At 40.7% G+C, this 25811-nt stretch overlaps 1 protein-coding gene across 2 annotated transcripts in view; it reads right to left on the minus strand.

Annotated features, from left to right (window-relative positions):
* creb3l2 (cAMP responsive element binding protein 3-like 2) overlaps nucleotides 1-25811 on the minus strand; it is a 26492-nt gene continuing 681 nt past the window's right edge. Inside the window, exons 2-12 of one of the 2 annotated variants that reach the window (XM_034863274.1) lie at nucleotides 9721-9964; nucleotides 8312-8523; nucleotides 8144-8222; nucleotides 7655-7857; nucleotides 6805-6951; nucleotides 6238-6296; nucleotides 5517-5585; nucleotides 3768-3867; nucleotides 3480-3609; nucleotides 1535-1772; nucleotides 1-1163 (exon numbers count right to left, since the gene is read on the minus strand). In XM_034863274.1, the coding sequence (XP_034719165.1) occupies nucleotides 1088-1163; nucleotides 1535-1772; nucleotides 3480-3609; nucleotides 3768-3867; nucleotides 5517-5585; nucleotides 6238-6296; nucleotides 6805-6951; nucleotides 7655-7857; nucleotides 8144-8222; nucleotides 8312-8523; nucleotides 9721-9964 (1557 nt within the window). In that variant the 3' untranslated portion in view covers nucleotides 1-1087. Of the gene's footprint in view, nucleotides 1164-1534; nucleotides 1773-3479; nucleotides 3610-3767; nucleotides 3868-5516; nucleotides 5586-6237; nucleotides 6297-6804; nucleotides 6952-7654; nucleotides 7858-8143; nucleotides 8223-8311; nucleotides 8527-9720; nucleotides 9965-25811 lie in introns of both variants that reach the window. The other variant, XM_034863273.1, reaches the window with a different exon arrangement.

The raw sequence follows: 25811 nt of genomic DNA on the forward strand, positions 1-25811 counted from the left end.
CGATCTACAAAAAGGCAAGTAAAGGATATGTTCTAAAATGTCCACCTTAAAGAATGTGTAGTTTGTTGCTCAAGTGCAAACAAAAGCTAAACTAGCAACCTGACAAAAAATAGTCCCCCCAAGAGGCTTTTGACTCTTGACTAACACTCATCACACAGACAGAGCGAAGTCAAAATGTCTGAAACATAACTAACAAGTTCCGCACATGTCAAATATGAACATTTGTGGAAAAATGGGCTCTCTTTTGCTTTTTATTTAAAACTGCAGTCAGTATTAATTGTGAGGAAATAGCAGATTTGAGCTGCAGATTTATCAGCACACATGTAACATCCCAAATATGATGTTAAACTTTTTACATCAACAAATAAAGAATTTTGAAACTTTTTTTCAAATGAGTGCAGGAACCCCCAAGTTAAGACCCCGATTTGAAATGTCAAGTCAGCTGAAGAAAATATATAACAATAACAATATATTGAGTACAATAAAATAACAAAATAAAACAAATAAAATACAATATGAACACAAACACGTATCAAAATGGGATGTATGCCTTACTGGAATGGAATAAAAACATTAAAAGAACTACAAAAAGCAATAACTTTAACAAAACAAACAAGGTTTCTATAAATACAAAGGTTCTTTTTCAGTGTCCTGTAAAAAGCCTCACGTGTCATATTTTAATATATTTTCCACTGGAATAAATGCCACTCTGCATCATTAAATAAATCTACTTGAATTTATCTCAACGTGATTCAAGTCGGGTCAGTTAAGACAACAGATACAAATGATAAGTTGACTCATGTAAGAATAATTCAGTGCAATTTTACTTAAGAAACTAAGGCAACCAGTGCCTCTTTGAAATTACTATTATTGTTCTTCTTCTTATTATTATTATTATTATTATTACTACTATTACAGTGTATCTGATTAAGCATAGATGGAACAATCAGTGGGAACTACTGTATGAGGTTTGCTCCAGGACACTGAACCATGCTCTACAGAGGGGGAGGTCAAATGTCATTATGGGTTGTAAGGGAGGTGGGGTCCCTGGATGGAGGGGCGTTTAGAGGGGGTGTTGACTTGAACCTCAGGAGGTCTCGTTGACCCTTCGCTCCAGTTCTATCACTTTACTGCTGTTTTCATTCGTCCTCTGCTCCAGAGACCTGAGAGACAACGATCAGAGGTGTGTTCAGACAACATGAAACAATATGTCACTTCCCACATTAAGATGACACAGAGCTAGATTTAAATCAGCAAAGGATCTCTTTGTGTAGTGAGACCAGGGAATCAAATGTCATCCAGACTTTCATTATATTGAGGGCTTATTTAAGCAAAATCCAGGGCTAAATACATATGTAAGTTTCGTATCTTTTGAAAAAGTCTTATTTGTCTCCTGTTCAGCTGCAGTCTGACTGTTGTGTGTCTGTAGGTGGCGCTGTTTTCATCATGTGTTTAGCTATTGCTGCTATCACTACCCATGCTAACTACTTTTCCTGTTATATTCGAAATAACTGTAAAGCTTGTGTGTGTTTACCTTTGCCGGTCCAGCAGCAGGTTTTTTGATGTCTGCGTCTCATTGATTTTATTTCTGAAGGGGGGGTGTGTTTCCACCATGTTGGGCTCCACCACCGCCACTTTCTGTTGCTCCGAGCGACGCCACACTGCCATGACAACGGCCGATGTGTCCTCCCACTGGGCGGGATATTCCCCGCCTAAACCGAGGAGGTGTGGCTGCTCGTCTTCGAATGTTGATAACAGATTCCTTGACTTCACTAAAAAAGAAAAAAAATACATTTTATTTAACTTTTTTATTTTAATATATTACTGTTTGAGGAAAAAATGTTCTCTGTATCTAAAACAGGATAATTAAGTTTTTCAACCTTTTCAGACTGAACACTCACAACTGGCACCAGTCATGCATGGGTGCAACACACACAAATACACACTATGCCAACACACTTTTATGTTATTTTTTCTGCCTTTTGAAAAACTGCCTGTGTGTTTGTTTGTGTGGGCAGGATTGGACAGGAAACTGACTTTGATTGTTAAGAAAATTATGTCTGGTCTCTATTAAAAATGTGTGTGTGTGTGTGTTCTTGTTTAACTATATTCATGGGGTCCAAAAACCGGGAGTTCAGTATACTTGTGGGGTCCCTACAGCGTTTTGCTGGACCCCACAAGGCTGTTTGAGGGTAAAGACTAGGTTCTAGGATCAAGGTTATAATTAGGTTAAGGTTAGGGTGAGAGTAAGGGTTAAGGTAAGGCATTTAGTTGTAATAATTAAGGTTAAGGTAAGGGGCTAGGCAATGTATTATGGCAATGACGGGTCCCCACAAAGATAGTGCCAAGATAGTGTGTGTGTGTGTGTGTGTGTGTGTGTGTGTGTGTGTGTGTGTGTGTGTGTGGGAGGTAGTTAAAAGGATGTAGTGAAAGGTCAGCTCTTCTAATCAGTGGTTCTGTAGCTCTCATAGCAGTGTGGTAGGTGGAATCCGATTATTGGCGAGGTTATAATGGGACTCCACAGTTTTATAGTCGGGAACTAATGATGTAATGATTCATTACAATGAAAACCGCAGGAAAGGTCAGTTTAGCTGAAATCTGTCTAAAAGTCTACTTTCAATAATAATTTGAAAGCCAGTCTCAGGGTACATATCTTACTGTTGCCACACACATAAGTTAATATATTTGTTTTTGTAGTTAAATTGGAAACAATAGCATTTCTATATCATTCAAAATATGTGTATAAAATATATAATGTCTAATTGTGATGACTTATTAATGTTGAGGTTTCTTCAACTTAAAGGTCCCATATTAGGCTCATGTCCAACATCATACTTGTATTTTGGGTCTCTACTAGAACATGTTTACATGCTTTAATGTACTAAAAACACATTATTGTCTGAATGTCCCTGTATACATGTGTTCACCCTCTGTCTGAAACACTGTCATTGGCGCCTGTCCCTTTAAGCCCTCCTCCTAAAAAAGCCCAGACTTCTCTGAGTGGTCAGTTTTCCGGGTCTTCCTGCACTGTGGTTTCAGAGTCTCTGCACTGTCATGGCAGCTGGGTAATGACTGTAACACCACTGTAGTGACACTTTCTACCTATATATAGTATAGTTGTGACATCAAAGTCTCAAACTCATTTAAAACGCAGTTTCTGAATACCGGCTGTGTGAGTTTTTCTCTGTGGTATTGTCTAAGTGTCTCTGAGGTATTGCTGTATAAATAGCACCTTGACCTGCTTTATAAACCACAAAAGACACAGAAATCTCACTTTTAACAATATAGCACCTATAAGATGACATTTCACCTTTAATTTTTCTCATCCTGCAAGAAAAAAGAGGGTTCCGACATCATCAGTTTTGAATCTCAATGAATAAGATTATTTTTGACAACTTGGAGGCTGCCCAACAAGCTTTAAACACAAAGAGTAAGTAACATCACCCTTAGAAAGTTTATAGAGTGTATAGTTTAATTACCTGTGGTTGTGTAGGACTCTTTGACAGCCAGCTGTTTAGAAGCAAGGCCAGTTTCAGTGATGCTGGAGCACGGATTCAAACTGCCGGGGTAGAAACTTCCCAAAAACAGAGCAAAACACAACACTACCACCTACAGATGGAGGGGGAGGGGGAGGGGGAGAGAGAGAGAACATTATAAATGCTAAGCTGCTAATGAATGATGGAAGCAGATGTTTCAAATTTAATATTTTAATCAATGTTTCACCACCACAAGCAAGCACGCACACACACACACACACACACACGTACCATTAGGCATGATGAAGTCTGGGTGCCTGCCATCCTGCAGGACTTGGGGACTTTGCCGGCCACCACCGCCTGCAGAGACTGCAGCTGCTGTAGCAGAGACCTGGGGAGGAAGAACACACAGGTTAGACATACATACACACCCACACACACAATATACACAGGTTACATGATTTAACTTGTAGAAGTTTTATTTCACTATAAATAAAAGATCTGCTTTCCCCACTGTTAATATGTAAATAAAACAATGAGTATAAACCGGAACAAAACTGTTAAAACAGAGTTAATGTCTTTTATTCAGGATTTGTCAGAGGATCTGTTCCGTTGTTTGCTTCGTTAAAAGGGCAGCTTAACAAGACATGCACACGGTCCAGGTGCACCAGAATCAACACAAACTAAACACACACACACACACACACACACACACACACACACAAACACACACACACACACACACACACACACACCACACACACACTGGTTCATTTAACTTTCAGGCAGAAAGCCCACTTTAACCACTGAGTGGAAAACAAGACCCAAAACAGCTGTGGTCCAGTCAGATGTATACACTGCACTTACTGGGTGCACCACACACACACACACACACACACACACACACACACACACACACACACACACACACAATTCATCCATGCAAAACAAGAGTGAACAACACAGGCTAAATTGAAGCAGCTTGAGCATTTTACATTCAAATAGCCTCATGATTATACATGGGTGCCAAATTGCTTTTGAACAGATCTACAGGGAGCTTTTGATTCAATTATACAATTCAATGTTTCCTAACACATCCTTCCTCCCTGATCCTCTCAGCTACACTGTGTGTAAGAAAAAACAAATACCTTTAAAGGATTGTGAAACGTAAAAATGGTACATTAAAGTTTGAAAGTGAAATTCCAGTCTATATTCCAATGTGACAGGCTTGGATTCAAAGTAACATTTTCATATTCAGAACTGAATCCTCCATTGTTTAATTTTTTTCGGTTGTCACAACGACAGTGGGCCCAACAGGAGGTACATTTGCAAAACTCTGAGCGCAGTCTGCAACACAACTCTTAACACACGTCTCAAAACCAGCTCAGTGCGGAACACACCATGCCCAATCCTCACTGAGATAACACACACTGTCACTCACTGAGAGTAAAAACACTAGCATCAAACACCAATACAGAAAATACTAACTTTTCATCTTTACAGTTTGTACAATTTGGAACAGATCCTCTGACTAATCCTGAATAAAAGACAACACTCTGTTTTAACAGTTTTGTTCCGGTTTATACTCATTGTTTTATTTACATATTAACAGTGGGGAAAGCAGTTTGTACAACATGAGTTTTGCACATGCAGCTCCAGTTGTGCCCACTGTTGTTTAGCAGTCCGAAAAAAACTGTAACCAGTACTTGAGTAAATGTACTTTCCCCCACTGCGTTTTAGTGTGACCTGAGGCTGTTTTCAAGCAATAAAACAAGATAATAAAATATCATTAATAGCTATGTTTATTATTACTACATGTATTTTATTGTTGATATGATACAGATATGTAGAAATATTTAGATGTTCTCTAGCTATTAAACAATATTTTTGTTACCTGAACCTCTTCTTACTCCAAAATCAGAACTACTTGAATTTAATGGGTGGGGGGTCTAAAACACACGTTTCAGGACCTTTATACAAAGTCAATCACATGTGCACATGTGTGTGTGTAATCTGAGTACATCGACTGTGTGTTCTTACTTGTTGGTACACTCCAGAGTTTCCACTTTCCTGCGCAGCTCGTTGTTTTCGTTGGAGCAGGTCTCCACCCTGTGGTCAGACAGGAGTACTGCAGGATCAGTGACTGGCCATTTTCTATATCTACAGTAGCACGACTAGATGCATGCATTTCAGATTTTTTTTTTTTTTAAATATCTAATTTATTTCTCATTACATTTTGTAGTTGCCATTTTTGTAACCGACAAAATTGATTGATTGATTTTATTCTGTGCACACGCACAAAACCTCATTTCAACCATACAGCAATATATTTCAATCAATCAATCGATCAATCAATAAATCAACATGTATTCATATAGCACTTTACAGCAATCAGGAGGAATCCAAAGTGCTTAACATCAAGAACCAAGAATAAAACAACATAACATGCAATAAAAAGAATGAAACATGAAAAGAGAAAAAATCCGAAGAGATTACATAGAAAAGGAGAGGCGAACTGTCGCACAACTACTACGTACAAAAAAACTTCTAAATAACTAAATAATTCTGGCTCCAAAAAGATTGCTCACAATATACGAATACTGTAATAGTTCAATGGAGTTGCAATAAATCCAAACGAGACATAGAAAAGCAACGAAAGCAGACCAAGCCAACGTCTTTTTTTTTTTGCAGAGCACTAGTTATTTGAATGTCCCCGTCTCTGTGCTTGGATGATAGAATAGAGAAGAAGAGGAGGACTCACTTCTTCTCCAGAGCGTCCATGTACTCTTTCTTCTTCCTGCGACTCTCCTGAGCCGAAATCTAAAAAAAAGAACTACACATTTAGAGGAGAACAAGCACGTGTTTAATTTACGTCATGTTACAGAGTTCAACTAGTATTGAGTTTTTATTTAGCTTTATTTTTTAAAACATGACCTCCTGTAATCTGATATGTCAGGGATGATAAAACAAGTGCAGACAGAAGAGGAACGTCTTTAAATAAATTAAATTCTTATGATACTGCTTATCGGAAAAAAGGTAATGTTTTAATCTTTCATCCGAGTATTTCTTCAATCTACGCTTTAAGTCTACACTTTCTTAAGGATGGATGCTTGAATAACAGTATCTCTCCCAATTATTTGCCCTTTTCATCCCTTCTATTCTTAACAGAGCAAAAACTCCACTGAATCAAAATGTATCACCACACTTATAAATATGCAGGCCATTTACATTTAATTCAAATTAAGTGCCTGTAATTGACACCTTGTTTGGGTTGTTTATTAATAATAATATGGCCATCGATATCCTCGCCTAAAATATTTGTCTGTACCTTATTTTTGATCTTCCTGCGGATCTTTTTCAGCGCCTTCTCCTCAGATTTGGTGAGCGGCAGCTTGGTGGGGACCGGGTAGCCTTCAGCCACCAGCGTACGACGCTCCTCCTCCGTCAGCATCAGCGGGCCCGACCCCTGCAGCTTCTACACACACACAAAGAGAAATCCAATCGTTATGACCCAGAAAATGTTTTGTTGAAGTCAGTTCTCAATGAGGCAAGAAGAAGGCTTCAGATGAAATACAGTTTATTATTAGCCGGTAAATAACTCTAAATAAGTGGAAGTCTCATGTTGGAACATAATATTGATAACACTTTTTGGCTGTTTATATGTAATTAGTCTCGCATTGCCAGACATTCCTCCACAGCACTGCAAAGGACTACAAAGCATTCAGGGATGGGAAAAAAGTTCTCTGGTCTATTGGCATTTCTTTAAACCAATCACAGTCGTTATGGGCAGAGCTAAGCGCCGGACAGAGCAACGGCGCCTCTGCAAAATAGCCTCGGGAAGGAACTTGTTTTGGTGGAACGTGTACGTTCAGAAGTTTTAGTCGTGCAACAGAAAACTCAGATTAGACAGATAGTCTAGCTAGCTGTCTGGATTTACCCTGCAGAGATCTGAGGACCAGGTAACCATAGTCCTCAGAAATCCACCGGATTTTAGAACGCCAACACAAAGAAAGCGGAAGGTAACAAACATCCGGCGGAATTTCCGGCAGCACCTGAACAATCAGGGAAGTAAAACGTTGTCAATATAGACTACTATGTAATAAAAATGTGAGACGTTTTGAGTGATGGTTAGAAAAAAGAAGCAAACTATCATACAAATGACATCAGATGTTACTTACATGGGCGGCGGTGAGCAGAGGGGAGTTGGACAGCGAGGAAGCCGCGCGAGGCGACGCCTTCAGACCGGCCTGGGATGGAGGAGGGCTGGTGGGGGAGGTGGGGCACGACAGGCCGGGAGGGGCGTGGACGGGGCTCTGACTGCCCTCCGAGTCGCTGCTGAGGCTGCTGGGAGGAGTGGGAGGCATCTGCAGCGACTCCAGACCTGAAAGACAATTGTTATGAGGGACTTTTTTAAGATAAAAACGTATTCAAATATATTTCTAAAAATGAAGTGATTGTTGAGTAAGGTGTCCAACTGGACACAGATGACTTTTCCCTTCAAAGTCCTATTGCTGATAGTAGTATTAAAATAAACTACTGTAGTATCAACTTATTTGCAGTGTAAGGACATTATGAGGTAACAACAAATGGCCAGCAGGGGTCCTTTTAGCATTAGATAACTCACATGCAAGAGGAAGTGGAAGAGGAAGAAACATTTAAATTCTGACCTTTGGGTGAAAGATTGAGAAACTGGTCCACTTCATGAGGCTCAAGTTTAATCTGGGGGATAATGTTCTCCTCTTTGATCTGTAGAGAGAAGTGATACAAACAGTGAAAAAAAAATCACCAAAATCAAAATGTGCATTTTGATCCTGCTCATGACCCTGAGCGCTCACCTTGAGGCCTTTGCTTTGGTTGTGGCTGCTGACTGTGGTCTGAGCTGGGCTGGCGGCAGCGTCAGGGGCCACGGCGGGGCCCTCAGGAGCCTGGGGCCCTGCGCTGGAGGCCAGAGAGAGAGACAGGTTGGGGAGGAAGGAAGGAGTGTCACACAGGATGCTGTCAATTGCGTCCTCCTGCTCCATGGGCCAATCAGCGTCCCCATCAGACTCTGCTGCACAAGAAGCAACATGGACTCCTGTTAGTGTTTCTGGGACTGTTATAAAGCTTTATTGCAGCAACAGGTCCATATTACACCTCATACAGTACAAAAAGTATAAACAGGTGATCCAACACACACAAAACAATTCCACATTTGTCTTCAGGATATACAGGCTATTGCACCAATGTCTTCTTAATATAGAAGTGTATCTCTAACAGCTTTTCAGGCTGACATGGGCTTCAATTATATTGTTCTGTGACTTGTCCAGACGACACAAAACTAAACATCAGTTGTCTTAAGAGTGCCTCACAGGTTGGCACTCTAGTGGAGACAAACAACTGACTGGCACTATGCCACCTAGGGACACCAATGCTACCTTCAGCCTCTGCATACTCTTTTGCTTAAAGTTCGACCAGTCATCGCGGTGGGATTGATGTATGTTCTAAACAAAGAGCACTTCATAGAAAGCCTCCTTACAAGCACGTTAGCTTGAGACTTAATTTAACATCGCTGTCGGTAAAGGTCTTTCTCATCCATCCAGTCATTAGATATGACATGACCTAAATATTTAGTTGCAAGAGGACAATCTGACAAATAAAAGGTCGGAAAAGTGGATTTCCTGTCCTCATCGCTTCTAATTATCATTATGTGGCTTTTCTTGGCGTTATACTTTATATCAAAATCAAGACCACACTGAGAACACACCTTCAGCATCAGCTGGAGCCCACCACTTTATGGACAGAGCTGGACCAGATCGTGTGCATACATAAGATGAATAACAACAGTGTTGCCCAAACTATAAATTGACTAAAACATCTGGAATACATCTCTCCAATTTAAAGGACTTAGACGTTCTATAGCCTATGTTTTTGTAAAATCTATTTCCACTTCATGATGTTTTAAGTGAAAAGAAATCCCGCACACTGTGATTCATTTACATTTTATTAAGGGATTTTGGTTGGTAGATTAATTTGACTGTGTACCGTCTCTGTTTACTGAATTATTGGTCCTATACACCTGCTATTAAGACTTAAAGGTGTGTATATTACACAAATTTAAATAGAAAGAATAATGTAAAATAAATGCATAGGTAAAAATGCATGTATTATTCAAAGTATAAGAGTTTGGGAGAGAACTTACAGAGTCAGTTACACAGCAATATCTTTAACTAGTGTTAGTGAGATACTATGATGATCTGTGTCTCACCGGCGTCGCTGCCTTGCTCTCCGGTTAGGTGCGACAGGGGCGACTGTGGGCGGCTGTCTCCGCAGAGCGAGTAGCTGTGCTCGGCCGTGATGTGCGGGGGGAGAGGGGAAGACGGGGATAGGTCGCTCCCGTCCTCCCCCTCCATGGCCTCCGCTCCGCCTCTCACCCCGGACAGGAAGGGGTCGCTGAGAAGCTGGCCCAGCAAAGCATCCTGGGACAGATCGTCCAGGAGCTCGGAGAAGTGCTGCACAAAGGAGGAAGAAAACACTATAAATAACTTATTTAATGAAAGCATAAAATATCAATTTGAAGCCAGCGGAGTCAAGGAGAAAGACAGATAATTATACAAAGCCACTCGGTTAGAGGCTGTGACAGCCGGCCCTGTAACTATAGACCGCTACATCTTTTTACTGCCACCTTTCCTTGAAGTTTTCCTCTGCTCTCTCCCTCAGGGAACACTGAAGCAGCCAATTATAAACTTGTCTTTCACTGTTTCCAATCACTGCTTTTCTTTTTCTGTGTGTGTGCGTGTGTGAATCTCAGTTAATCTCCTCTTTCATCCCCCCTTCGTCCTCCTCCACTACATGCCCGCTGCTGGATTCTTCTTTCCCGCTCTCTATCTTTTTGTTCCATCCTTCAAAAAGCAGAATGTTCAGATGTCGTGTCATCCATGTTCAGGTGTTGACATACAGTTCCTGTGTGAACATTTGTGAGCATGACACTCTAATTACTGCTGAGCAGCCAGCAAATCATCACTAACTTATATTTCATGTACATTTTCATCAACAAAATATAAGTAAAAAAGTGACAAATGTTCTACAAATTAGTTGACAGATAATGTTGCTCTGTCCGACTGGTTCTAAGAAAAGTTTTCTTAGAACTAAGTGAACTATTCTCACCACATTGGCATCATTTTTGGTTGTTAAGTAGGCCTAACACAATATTTCAAGTCTCATGCAAGTAAGAGTTAACTAATCATTGGCACAGCAAAATCTTATGAGATTATGTCTGGCATTCACATAAAAACTACTTGAAAGTCCTGTCCTCGGTAGAACTCAATGACCCCAACGTTAAAATATTTCTGATGTAACTTACATCGGGCAGAATACGCTGAAAGTGTCCAATGAAATATTGGCCATATGGGAAACGTCTGGGTTCAGCCAATGAGGAGAGGATAAACAATTTAAATCAAATATGCATTAAACTGTGACATTGAAAACTGAGATGAGGAAAGAAATGGAAAAAAGGACACAAAAGAAGGAAATGATGCAAAGGAAAGGAAATGATAAAGGAAGGAAATAAGAAAAAGGAATGGAATGAAATGAAAGAAAAAAAGGAAGGTAAAAGAAAGAACGACAGAAAGAAGGAAAGGTTAAGAAACAATGCAAGGAAATGAAATAAAAGGAAAGCAAGGAAAGGAAAGGAGACGAAAGGAAGGAAAGCAAAGAAACTTGGTAAGGAAATTAAATTTGAAAAAAAAGGAAAGGCAAAACAAGTAAGGAAAGGAGAAGAGAGAAAAGGATAAGAAGGAAAGGAAAGGGAAGGAAAGAAGGAATGGAAAGGAAAGTATATCTAGTTCACACAAAGTTAGGCAAGTTAGGTAACATCAGACAAAAGAGGAATGACAAAAGATGTCGGGACGTAGGCTTATGGATAAAGACGGAGTGAAATCAAGATGGAGGAAACAGGAGAAGGGTGGACAGCTCAACGGCAAACATGTGGATTCAATTACCGGCCGAGAGGCTTCAAGCACTTTCTATCACACACAAACACACACACATTCAGTGAAAGGACATCCGAACTCCGTAAACACAGCAGCACACTCCTGCCACCTCCCGTTGCCCTATAAGGCCCGTTTCAGGCCTGTGATTGTGTGTGTGTGTGTGTGTGTGTGTGTGTGATGCAAACAGACCATGAATCTACATTACAGTAGTTTACACCCCCCCCCCCCCCCCCCCCCCCCCCCCCCGCATGTCTCCTGGTAACCACATCACAGCAGTTACCAAGAGCCATTGCTTACATCAAACTATGCTGCTGATGTTATTAAACCTTTTCAGACGCTGACGGTTGTAGTTTTTGCTGCGATGATAGTAATTATAAAGCAACTAACTCCTCTAAAAGTGAGCATTATTTAACTAAAATTAAGTTTATTTTTGTACAATAAACAGAAGTATGGCCCTGAATATTTTCTAACTTGCTTATATAGGAAAAGATCTTTAGTATTTACTGGTCTGTATTATGAGGGCATTTTGTACAATTTTGTTTTCTTTATTCAGATTCAGAGAAGAAAAACACCATAACGATAAAAGAGAAAGAGGGTGTAGTTTTAGGGAGGGGTAATGACATACAGAATCCATCTTTAAAAAAAACGAGACTATATGTTTGTGGTTTTACACGACCTTTGACTTCCCCATGTAATCCCTTGGAGCCCAACTGTCACAATTCAGTCCACCGCAAATAAATATCCATAAATCTGCTCTGAAATCCTGGAGAAAAACACTGCAGAACTAGCCTGAGAAACATCTTTTTTTTAATCCGATGATAGTTTTCTGCACACATTCACACTGCAAACAGCAGTTGCCAATAGCTAATTTGCCATACTTTTAGTTTAGTGCCAAAATGACAACAAATACAGGCAAAAACGGGGCTCAAGTTGTAGCCCACCACGAGTAAATCACAGCATCAGACTTTTACACAGACAGAAATAAAGCCTCATTTTGTTTAAGAAAAGGAAACGGGAGAGGGCTTACTTTGCAGAACCACACCAATAGATGCATATAGCGAGGATCTGTATACGCTCCCTGTCATTTCTGCAGAGGGAGTGTGTGGTTGTGGTTGAAGGAGGAAAATGCGATGGAGACCGAGCTTCAGGGTCGGTCACTGGTCGGGCGTAACTCATCACACACACACACAACCAACAGAAACCTCTTTGTCTTAGCAGCCTAACAGAGAGGTGTCATTTGGGGTTGAATGTAACTCAACACTCTCCAGCTGGGAAACAGAACCTGAAGCCTCGAAGGGAAAACTGGGAGTTTAAACTGGAACTAGGGCATGTATCAGTAACTACTCTAATAAGAGCTGTGACAATAACAAGGAGGCTATTCTCACACGTTTCTTCCCCATGCAACATGTTAAAAACATTGTTGAAAGTGCAGATTGTAATCTTTTAACAAAGCAACAATGAAGTTTGTAGACAGAGGAGGAAATGCAGAGTGATTATCGCTCGAGTTGTGGCGAAACATCGGTGTTGCACACAGAAATACAGAGGGACAGCCCTTTTAGAAGCTTTGCTATCCATTCAATATAACTTACTTAAATCAGAGAAATGCTGATGAGGGAAAGTCACAAAACTAGATCAGAAAGTCTGTTGAACAATCAGAAGTAGAGCTGTGTGTGAATGCACAGTCTTGGCTAATCAGCAACTAACACTAAGTACAGCTGAGGCGTCTGGAAATGTCATTTGTTTTGCAAGTAATTGGTTATAAAAAAATAAAAGTATTAGACTAAGAAAGGTGAAGGGATCACCAGAGTCTTTACAATTCATCCTGAGGGGGCCATGAATGTGTGCACCAAATTTCAATGCCATTTCATCCTTCTTTTCACTCAAAACAACAAATGTCAACCTTGTGGTGGTGCTACAGCTAAAGTCAGAGAATCCCCATAGACATTAGGATTCATCCTCTGGGGATCATTAATGTTTGTACAAAATGTAATTGCAATCTATCCGATAACTGTTCAGATATTTCAGTCTGAAGGAAAGGGGTCGACCAGTTTCCTAAAAACTAGTTACCAGGCGGAGTGGCGAGGGACAAGGCTTCACAATAAAAGCCTCAACAGCTGTGTTGGTGGTTATCACTTAAATTACCGGTCTGGGAGTTTGAAAGAGGAGGACGGAATGTCCTCTCAGGTGTGTAATTCTTCTGTAAAGGGAAGTAGGACGTCTGTTTTAACCCTTAATGATCAGAGGTTTAAACTTCAGAGGTAAGAGGAGGAGAAGGAGGAAAGTTTGATGATGTAATACCTTCCTCCTCTGAAAAGCAAATACCAGATGGGAAGCGGCTCCTGAAAATACACACACACACACACACACACACACACACACACACACACACACACACACACAGGCCCAAGGGTCATCTGCCTCAAGTGTGTGTGTGTGTGTGTGTGTGTGTGTGTGTGTACCTTGCCCTGGACTCATCTGAGTGTACTTAGCCGATGACCCAGCTTCAACACACACCAATAAAAAAAACACACACAGCGTTGACTTTTTTTGTCAAGATGAACTGACTGACTCATTTGGTTTGGATCCAGGTTGAAGACTATCGCACGTTACCAACACGTGCCACATCATAACCAGATAACCAGAATTAAAGTCCGAACACATCCCTGACCATTTATCGGCTGGTTTATCTGTTATTCATTCATTTCTGTGGGAAAATTAAAAGAGATCTTTATTATATACCACTAATCAGTCTAGCCAGTCACCAATAGGTTTATAACTTGTAACTAATGGCTTTGTTAATAGTTAATAAATAATTTACCACTTCACTTAATAGATCAATATAAACCATTAATAAGAAAAGTCCATTGCAACTAGACACCCCTAAAGAGCACCATGATAGCATGCACTGAGAAGATGTATAATAGAGCTGGGTGATATGTAGAAAATCAAATACCACAAAATATTTGACCAAATACATCAAAGTCGATATTGTGGCGATATTGTAGGGTTGACTATTGGCGCATTCACAAAATATTAACACGAGAGTTTTGATAAATAATCACCAATAATGTGGATATAATGACTACTGTAAGTGGGTAAAAGCAAATAATAGACACCTAGAAAAGTTTGGTAAGTTCATATTGCCCGGTCTTTATGCCTAATACATATTGAAGCAGAGACCTAAAGGCAGCGGAAACTAAATTAAAAAATATATTTCAGTTTCAGTTTTGTTGCAGGTTGTTTTTCAGCCAAAATTGAGCCCAGCTCCAGGGTTTTTCTATGTAGTAACTCTTAGAACTGAATGCTTTCCTCGATCATATTTCAACGCTGAAGAGGAAAATGTTACTGGTTCTTCCTCAGTTTTCCAGCAGGCCCAAGACTCTAAAAAAATCCAGTTCCTCGCCTTGTAAGCTAATTCTCAACATTCTGTCCCTCTGGCAAAATTCCCAAAACATTTCAGATAAAAAATATCACAAAAATGTACCTTTTTGAACTTCATTTGCTGTAGTTGCTTCCCACCCCTGCAGCTGAAAGCCAGGAGTGCAGCAAGTATCTGCTGGAATGCTAACAATGCATGCATGCTGATTTAACACTTAGCTGAAGTACATGTGTAGAAACATTATCTACGAAGCCGCAGGAATTCTTTCTCCGGCTCTGAATCCAATCCTTAATACTTATACCAATATTTGTTCATCAAACATTTCAGGAGCTTTTAACTTTAAAACATTTTTCAATCCAAAAGATTTTAAAAATACGATATTTAGTCTTTTGTTCCAATTCCTAGTTCTATTTATGTCAAAATGTCTAGTCAATACGTCCACATGAGACTGTAAGCATTGGTCCTGAGGGTAGCCTCAGAAGAAACTTGTGTGATTACCCAAATTAGCCTTTCATCAGTGGACCTTTGTTAGCTTCAGGTGTATCGAGCTATTTGAGTCAGTATGGGCCTCATATCCAATATCAGTCTTGGACCAGTGTGTCCCTCAAAATGACCCTCTCCCAAACAGAAACTGACAAACATGCATATGATATCAGACTAAATAAAGAAGGGTAAAAAGGCTTTTCAGTCTTATCTCAGGTCACCAAACACTTTCAATTTCTGGATGAACTTCACAGTATTGGACCGACAAACTAACTAAAAACAGCTGTTCAGTGTTAGTAATGAGGTTTTCCCACTCGACTCACATCTTTTGGGTTTTCCTTTACAAAAAAAGTCCTCCGTCCTCCGTCCTCCGTTGAGGATCCTCGCGATCTGAGGCGATACCAAAAGATGACATGAACACCTGCAGACTGCTGATTGGTCGGAGAGAGTCGTCACTACTCACTGCGTCATCATCACTAGCGACAGACGGGGGGGGGGGGGGGGGGGGGGGGGGGGGGGGGGGGGGGGGGGGGGGGGGGGGGGGCGGTGTCTGAACAGACCCACCGTGTTTAAGTAGTTCAGCCAGCATTTCTTTTTTTTTTGCTGCCTCCAGCTTCTTTTGAAACTAAATTTGTCTTCTGGCTGTGGCGACAACCACATGCCGAGAATCAAAAACAACACACCTTCGATGTTCTGTGTGTGTGTCGCGTTAGGTCATAGCAGTTTCCTGCTATGATGACCAGCCACGGCTCGCCTCACGCATGAGTCGGTACTAGTCTGCAATGGAAAAAGGAGGACAGGGCACCGTGGCCGAGTGGAGCAGGTACCATTAATGGAAAAAGGCCATAAGTAAGGTATGTGTGATCAAACCCAGCACAAGCTGCACCGTAAGGAGCCAAAACAAATCTCTTTAAAACAACTTAAACCGTCATGTGTTTGCGCTAGATAACCCTGATAGCAAACAGGACTATATATCAGTCTGGAACCACTTATCATTATTGTGACAGCACTGAGACTTGAGGCTGTGGCATTGAAGTTGTTTGTGTTGGCATAATGAGACAAATCACAGGCATTGGAGGACTTCAGCTATCTGCGTCTTATCAGGAGGGGGGAGACCGCAGGAGGCGAGACCAGCACCAAGGCTACATGTCTGCACTATGTAGGGAGTACTAACAGGAGAACACTTGCATGCAGTCTGTAGCTATGTGTTGCCACATGCATGACACAAAAAAACAACACCTTTTCTTTTTGACATCATTCGTTTTTGTAATGTCTCATCTCAGCTGGCATGAGCGACCTCGCTTCACAAAAATGTTATTACTCATTACAACGGGGACTGGAACCTCTTTTCACAAGGATTAAAGTACAACCCAACACACTCCCCGACTTAGAGTCTACACATCGATTCCAGCTTGATTTACCAAACCTATCTACTAACCAAGAACATCATGAGCGCCCCAGGAAAAAGAAGAAAAACATAAGGAACATTAAGCAGCAAAGAATCTCCTGCAAGTTTTATCTCACAAGGAAATCCTGACCTTAACCTGCCTGTTTTGTTGTAATATAACTGAATTAATGATTTTTTGTAGCCCTGATCAATACCCACACATATTCCTGCTGAATGACGAGGGGGATGAGCGTGACGAACACCAAAAAAACTGAAAAAACTCTTTTCATTTGTTGTCGATCTAAAATGAAGACAGCTTCAGCAACTGCACAGCCTATTTCTGGGTTTAAATATTTTCAGAAACACGTTTGGGTGAACTGTTTTCGTAAAATGCGAGATCGTATTCTGAACGAGCCGCCATTATGGTCGGTTTTGAAACTCCGGAGAAGCCTGACTCATGTGACGCGGTTGTCCCATTGGGCGACAATAAAGATCAGCGCCGTCTGCTGTCATGGAGACCTATTATGTCTCGCGCACACGTAGAACGTACGCTCAAGTTGAGGACGCTTCGGTGTGTTCCGAGGAACTTTTTTGACCAACGCGGGGGGGGCAGTCAGTCCGGTCGTGTTGGTGTGTCAGAGCCTTTAAGACAGGGTCTCCTCTCTGAGCGGGGTTAAAGGTCACTTTGAAAAATCAGATACTTCAGTTAGAGGTGTGGCTTTGTCCAGAAAAATGACTAAGGATATGTACGCATGCATAAAGCGTACAATTGAGAAAAACATGTCTCAGTAATACCATATTTCTCGGTTTGGCTGGAGAAATTAACAATATTCTTTACATTTAAAAAAGGCATTAAAATTGTAAATTTTAGAGACCCCAAATATACAAAAAATAACAACATCTGCCTATATATGATCATATATTTGACTTTGTTCTTTAAACCGAACTGTAATGGGGTGGAGTGATGGTCAATGGATGTAGAGAGCAGGATGTAGAAGAGAATAACAGTAGGTGTGACGTCCAGCAGGGCTCTCCGCCTACAGGGGGAGGGCAGGGAGAGCTAAACACACAACGTCTGTGACAGAAATAAAGGCAGATCTATTACAAGCCAGCTTCCCAACCTAAAAAGTCCATTTCCTGTTTAACACCGCGGCCCTCGACCTCTTCTCGGTCTCATTAATGTTTCACGCTTGATTAAAAGAAGTAAAAGAATGTATGCAGAGCCACGGCAGGAAGTGTGTTGAAAAATAGGACGTGCTGCAGTGGAGACAAAGAGATCCGGAGTCAAAGTTCAAATGTATGAGTCAGCAGTTATCTGGTGGACACGCTGCTGATATTAGAGTGTTTGTGTGTGTGTGTGTGTGTGTGTGTGTGTGTGTGTGTGTGTAAGTTAATTAGTAAAACAGAAGAGACCTCGAACAGAGAAGATAAAGAAAAACAGACCCACAAAATGACAAATGGAAAATTGTGTAATTTTCTCCTCATTGTAGGTCTCCCCCTTCTTGTAAAAAATCCCCCCCACCGTCTGGCTCATGGAGCTTCCCAAAATTCCACACACACACATTTTCCAGTCTTGTCATACAGAGTACAACCCCCCCGTCCACACACATCCAAACACACACACTGACCCTTCAGATGACACAATGACTTCACCACGGTTGGATTGAAAATACCTATAATTCTAGGCTTTTATATTCATATTCATGACATTCTGATCCCATTCTGGTATGATTGAAAGCTCCATATCCAGTAAAACTAACTAAATGACATTATGGAATCAAATCTATTGGCAACAACATCACTTGATCTCTGTTTGGGACAACTCTATACTTCCTGTCCTCAAACACAGTTAAGACTGTTTGTGTTAAAAAACAAGCACAGCTGTCTCTCACCCGCCCTTTCCTGTGTGTGTGTGTGTGTGTGATTGTTGTAAACTCAGTCAACAACAACAACACACACACACACACACACACACACAAATAACTTTTTCCATCTCTGCACTCTAGCATTGACTAGCCATCAAGTACCATTAAACACACACACACACACACACACACACACACACACACACACACACACACACACACACACACACACACACACACACATCCAGCTGTTACTCAACTAGTGAACTCCCTCACCCCCGCTAGCTTTCTCCAGCACTCCATTTGTACTTAGAAAATATTTCACTCCAACACAAAATGCTCCTTTTCTTATCTTCATTGCCATCAGCTCTCTCAACAGGTCTTGTGTAAATCCCGTCAAGGCGCTGCTGTCCTGATGTGAGAAGATGGAGAGAAAGCTAAGCTCAACTCAACTAAATGTAGCACTCTTCTCTTGAGGGCTTTCATCGTGTTTGGTTGTTAGCTGCGGGATTATCCCCCAAACATTTGTTGTTAAGATCAGTAAGGAACTCATTTTCATTGAAGCAATCCTGACTCCACCTCCTGCTGGATTGTGGGTAAAAAGTGGGTCAATGCCAATCTTCAGTAACCCATTGGGGTGGTTTTAATCCCTGCAAAAGGCAAACACTCTGGGAAACTTGTTTGGGCACGTCTCTGATCTTAATTCCTGAGGCGGATGCTTGCCAAGTAGACGCATGTTTGAATGTCAAGTCACACACGCGCACGCACATCCACACACACGCACACACACGCACACATCCGCATACTCATACACACACACACACACACACACACACACACACACACAGGGAGGAGGTTTGACGGTATCAAAATTTGGATACCGCCTAACTGTAGTGCAGACGCTGCCCCAAAGTTTGACCGTGCGGTGCCAAGTGACAGGTCAAGGTTGAGGGTTTTTCTGACAAAGAAAATAATGAAAAACTGCATCTAGGAGAGCAGTTACATCTTCACAAGTGTAACAATGGGAAATGTGATGCATAGAGGGAGTATTGAGAGTTTGGAGAGTGCAAAAACAGTTTGTATGAAAATTTAAGACTTAAAAAGTTGAATTAAAAAACCTTAAAAGCAGATGGGAAAGAGGAAAATTAAAAGAAATGGGAGCGTTGGAGAAACTTCTGGCATTTTGGACAGGCACCGACTCGCAGCTCACCCTGGACAAGTAAGGGGCAAGAAGGAGGGCTGAAAAGATGGGTGAAAGGAGGATGGAGGTTTCTGTTTTAAGTGGTCTAGATTGTACACAGGATATGAGCTGCATACATAAAAAAGCCCCCTTGAAAGTTAAGTGGGTCTCAAAGCTCATGCACCTTACTGTTTAATAAGCAGTTTACAGGCTTTAAACACTTTGATGTTTGCAACACTGAAGCTCACGCAGAAAGCCCCAAAAATGAAATTCTGTTGATTCTGCAACTTTAAAGCCTTTAACATGGATATTATTGGATTCCCTGCCCCAAAACTATGAACCTAAGCTCAATTTTCAACCGCGGGAACTTTTAAAATTGCTATAGGTCCAAAGAAAAAAAAGAAAGAGTGGTGAGTTAGCTGCATTTTTACTATCCTGAATACTGAAACTGATAGAAAACTGCTTCCAGGCTCATTTCAGGGCTGGGTGTATAAGCTACTCACAGAGATTAAGCCCACACCCGTGCTAACCGCACACACACACTCATGCACATCCATTTAAAACCTTTTATGGTGCCTAAAGCAAAACCAGAGGGGACAGATGGGGGACGGGGAATTGCAGAATCAAGAGAATGAAAGACAGAAGAACTGAGGGAGGAGGTAAATTTAGCGATGCCTCCGAGAACGAAGGCTCCTGTGGATTTTCCATAATGATCCCTCACACACTGATTACTACCTTCGCTTTGCCCTCAAATGGCCGCCGGCCTGCAGCAAAACGTGAGCACAGTTTCAAAAACAGGAGAAGAGTTGCATCAGATTTGGAAAAAGGGAAAAATGTGTCCTTCCTGAGTCCATGTGTGCACCATGTGCAGACCGGCTGTCACTTTCTAAAGCTAAGGAGTTCAAGTCAGCAAGATGGCTCCGATAAAAGCAATGATAAAGTGAGTGAAGAGGTACATTCGAGTAAATGGACTGCCTTTAGATAACGCCTTTCTACCTTACTGGACAGGCGCTTTTCGGGCACCCATTCACACATCATTTATACACAGATGGTGGCGAAGTTGCCATGCAAGGCAGATATTGTTTGCAAATGATTCAAACTTTTACGCCCATGTGTACTCACTGTACTGTTCCACTGCTGCTGCCATGTGAAAAGCGTACAACTCTAAGTTTTATGATATTTCTTTTGCATATCTTGACTGTGAGAATTTACATCGTCCAGTCGGGAGCCAATTAAACCACTTTCATTCATAATCCCGAGTACAACTCTCAAACCAGCCCTCCTGTCCAGTTGACTACATGAAGAAAAAACACTAAGTTTTCTACAAGCATCACAAATATAACATTTGTAAAATGAAATGTACCATTGTTGGCTATCTGGGTATATAATAATTAGTTTCTTAACTCCCAGTCAACCAACCTGAAGATCTGGCACCACACCTGCAGTAATAACTCCCTGTGTGTGCTTTATTGTCACACACAGGAGTGTTCATTTAGCTGCCTGACAGCTTTGGTTTTCCAATTACAATTCATCCGCTTCCTGTCCTGTGAAAACCATGTATCTCCAGATGTGTTGATTTGTGGTTTTCACAGGACAGCAACGCTACAAACATATGATGATCTTGTAGAACATGATGCATTGCTTCTCTTACTTCGCTCCATGGTCTTGGGAAAACTTGCTACATCTAAATGATCTAGTCCCACCAAATGAATTTAAGGCCATGTTAAAATGCCGTGTAACTCAAAAAGTTAACTGCCACATGTGACCTGTTCCTTTCCTATATGTGTGATGCTTGTTCGTTTGTTTTGACCATTCAGGTTAAATAAAGGTTTTAATCAAAATAAAAAAATAAATCACTGTAGATTGAACTACTCAATAAGGAGTTCAAATGAGCGTCACCTTAAACATCTACAGTAGTAAAAATGCAACATACACATGAATGCAGCAGGAATATTAATCCAGAAACGTCATGAGACAGGAAAACACTGGCAGGGAACATGAAGTACTTTTACCTTCGAATAAAATATTGCGGACTAAACTTACTTTGACTTCAGTAGTATATTTAGTATAAGTAAAGGGTTTAAATACTTATTCCATCCCCTGCTGGAACGTGAGTATTTCTGAAATTCTGATAACAGAGACACTTGACCTTTGATTGGCAGTAAAATGTGACTGGTTATATCATCATTTATTCATTATCTCTGTGTGTGTGTGTGTGTGTGTGTGTGTGTGTGTGTGTGTGTGTGTGTGTGTGCGCGCTGTAAATGACCGTCTCTGCCGACAGACCGATACAGACACATGGACCATTCAGAGCGAGAGACAGAGTGAGGCCACCGGCAAGCAGGATGCCCTGCCCCAGCGGAGAACAGGCTCTGCACTGTGAGCACATGGATCAAGATGTTTACCTTCGACTCCATGTGTGTTTGCTCTCGTGAAATGAAATAACTCTATGCTGACTGTGTATTCAGATCCTCTACTTAAGTAAAAGTACTAATACCACACTGTTGAAAGAACTACTCCACTACAAGTAAAAGTCCTGCATTCAAAACAGTACTTAAGTAGAGGTAGTTGAGTCTTATCACAATTTACTTACAGTATCAAAAGCAAAAAGTACTTAATGACAATATTTCTACTGCATTGATGTTGCATTTTACTGCTAAAGATGTTTAAGGTTGTGCTACTTTTATTTCTTTTATATGCTGTTGGGTATCTACAGAAATGCATCATATTCTATGATCATATTCATATCATATTCGCTGTCAGGGGAGAACCACGTATCTCTAAAAAGTCAGAAAAAAGCCCTGTTTTCAGCTTTGTGACGTTTCCCACCTTTGTGCGACTTGTGAAATCAATTTTAATCAATGGCTTTACATACTTCATGGATTCATTGGTGGAAGGGTGTAGCATGGGCCAAGTAGGAACCCATTACCTTTTAGAGCGGATCCGAATCACTTGGCATTATTTTTCACTTTTATTTTTTACACATTTTGAGATTTATGCTGTGTGGTGTCGGAATAATCGGAAAAATGAGTTCCCCACTAACAAAGTGTATTATTTGATTGATGTCACCTTCTGTTCTGGTGCATGATGATTACCCGTCATGAAATGTCCTACGTCACACAAACGTCTATTTACTACGTCAGGACGCCGTCAAAGAAATATTGTTTTAGGCGTGGCCGAAGGGAGTTGAAAGTAGAAATTCCACCTTCACGCCAATGTGTTGTCATTCTACAACCTGTATAACTTGATTATGATATTTTAAAGCAGTGACACACAGAGAGAGAGAGAGAGAGAGGGGGGGGGACGTCTGAGTGTTGAAAGAAACAGGTTGGAGGATCCCACACATGCTACAGAGAGGCTTTACATTGTTGCGAGGAATCTCAAGTCAACACACCCCCAGAGAGAGAAAGCGAGAGAGAGACCCAACAAAGACTCCAGTCTGTTTCTCAAGCTGCCTGAGTTACAAACGTTGCAGTCTCATTGCACCCCCCATTCCCCTCCACTCCACCCCACACACACATACACACACACGTCGTGCTTTACTAAATATAGAACATTCACTTCACTAACAAGACCATCTAAGTGTGCTGCTTAACACAACATGGCCTTTGCGTGCTGTAGGTATGAGTGGGGGTGCAACGCTGTATATTAAACACCAACATACCTTGGTTCAACTTTTGAGCTATAGGTGTGCACAGTAAAGTGGAATTAGGATACCGCAAAAGCAGGTAATGCAGAGTCAGAATCTCAGGCGTTAACCCTCTGAGGTCCAAGGGCATTTTCACATATCTTCTCAAATTAGGGTATTTGCACATAATTAAACCATGTGTGCTTCATTTCAAAATGTTCGGAACAAACTCCGCTTACCTTGTAGTGGCACCCAAAAACTTTCTAGAGCAGTGTGTAAAGAGATAATTTGGCGCTAAAGCTAAAACATTTATGTTCACTTTTTGAAATTCCTCTATTGAAAACAAACCTTAACTTACAATGTGTTGGACGAATCGTTTCGGTGTTTTAAATGAGTTTACCACCGTCTTAGGTTTTATGTGATTAAAACAGTAAATAAATGTCTGAAATTAAACATCCATAATATTGTTTTTTTGGGTAGGGGTTTTGTCAAACATCATCATCCTCAGAGTGTTTACATGAATACTGACTTTTTATTATTAAAGGCGGTTAATATAAAGAGCTATTAATCTTGAAGTGCATCAATAATACTACTTTATGATTAGCCAAAACAAATGCAGTTATTTTTACAAGTATTTTGACTTCTAAAGCAATACCAACGTGTTCCCAGATCTCAGTAAATATTTGAGTGAGTATAACGTTATGATGACTGATGAAATGATGGCAAAACATTACGAGAATGAGATCCAAGTTGCAATAAATGATGCTTTAAATGCAAAACAAATTACATGATTTTTAATTAAAGAAGAACTCCAGCCATTAAGCGTTGCACTTTCATCAAGTTGGTAAGTTTTCAAGGGGCACCAGATTGATCAAAATCAAGATTTTAGTGTTAAGTTAGAGTCAAGCTCCAAAAACCCTGCATTTCCCATAATGCACATCATCATCATTAAACACATTCCTCGGCTGGTGAACGTGCATGTTATGAAAGTAGTTATTATTAGGATATATTATGTTATTCTGTTCTTATCACTGACAAATGCATGTCAGGGCTTTGTTGTCGTGGGGAGATGAGTAGTACAGTAATGCATCATATTGTGTTTACGTCAAAACTAAAGCTGTAAGATAAACGTAGTTAAGTAAAAAGTACAATATTTCTTTCTGAAATATAATGGAGTACAAGAATACTTAAGTAGAGTACCAGAATTTTAAAATTGTACTTGAGTAAATTTGCTTTCCATAACTGAGATTCTGCAGCTGGTTTTTATCATTTCCTATTATTAAGGAACATATTTGTCATTCGGTAATTTTCCCATGTAATCCCCCCCCCCAAAGAATCCTGTAATAGAATAAGACAGCTGTAGCTCGCTGGTATTCGACACGAATCGTAGCCTTAGGACTTATTTAAAATGATCTACATTCAGAGCTTGACCGCTCTGAAGCTTCAACAACACAAGTCTTTACCTATCTGCAGGATTTCCGACAGAAGTGTGTGTGTGTGTGTGTGTGTGTGTGTGCTTTGTCTCTGTCTCAGTGGACCTTTGTGGTGTCTGATTCCAATCCTGCAAACCAGCTGGATTTTCCCCCCCTGTAAACCCCTCCCATCGTCTCCAAACACCCCCCCCAACACACACACACGTCTCTGTCTCACTCTCTCCATCTCGCACATTCTCCTCTCGGTCCACAGACAGACATATGGCTGGAACATAAACTTCAAGTTACATAACAAAAGGCGAAAGGCCATTTGAAAGCCGTTTTATTGAGTAGGTGATGTGTGTTTAGCCTATTTCATCATGATTAGTACCTCTGCCTTAAGGCAACATCTTACACATAAACTTTGGATTTTTTTCTTCTCCAAACATTTAACCCAGTCTCCTAGAAATTACGTTTATATACATTCATTTTCAAGCACAAATCTCTCTTTTCTCTGGGACGTCCCGGTCTTTGGGAGGTCCCCAATGTCAAATGCATGTTAAACGCAATCACAAAAGGCCCAATATTATCCGTTTCTAGCTTCTCAAATGTGAGTTTGTGCTACTTTTACCTACTTTATATGATTAAAAAATGAATTAAACTGAATATTCTTTGGGGGGGTCTGCTAAACAAAACAAAAAATTTGAAGAGATCACCTTGGACTTTATCCTCCCTTTATATTGATTCATTGATGATTTGGTTGCAGCCCTGGACTACAGTCCAAGACTGAACAGTTCAGGTGGGTTTGCCCTCTTATATAACCCCTACCCCGTGTTCATATATCTTTAAATTATTGTTTGCATTATGAGTTCATGTGTCTGTTATTTGGAATACTTTGTCAGCATCTTGTTATATTACAAACATATATGTTGAAAAGAAAAGGGGGGAAATGAAGTTGAGAAAAGTTGCATCCTGGACCTCAAGGCTCAAGTTGTGAATGGAGAGCAAGGTAACACACACACACACACACACAC

Source organism: Etheostoma cragini, chromosome 23 (genome assembly GCF_013103735.1).
Source record: "Etheostoma cragini isolate CJK2018 chromosome 23, CSU_Ecrag_1.0, whole genome shotgun sequence".
NCBI lineage: Eukaryota > Metazoa > Chordata > Actinopteri > Perciformes > Percidae > Etheostoma > Etheostoma cragini.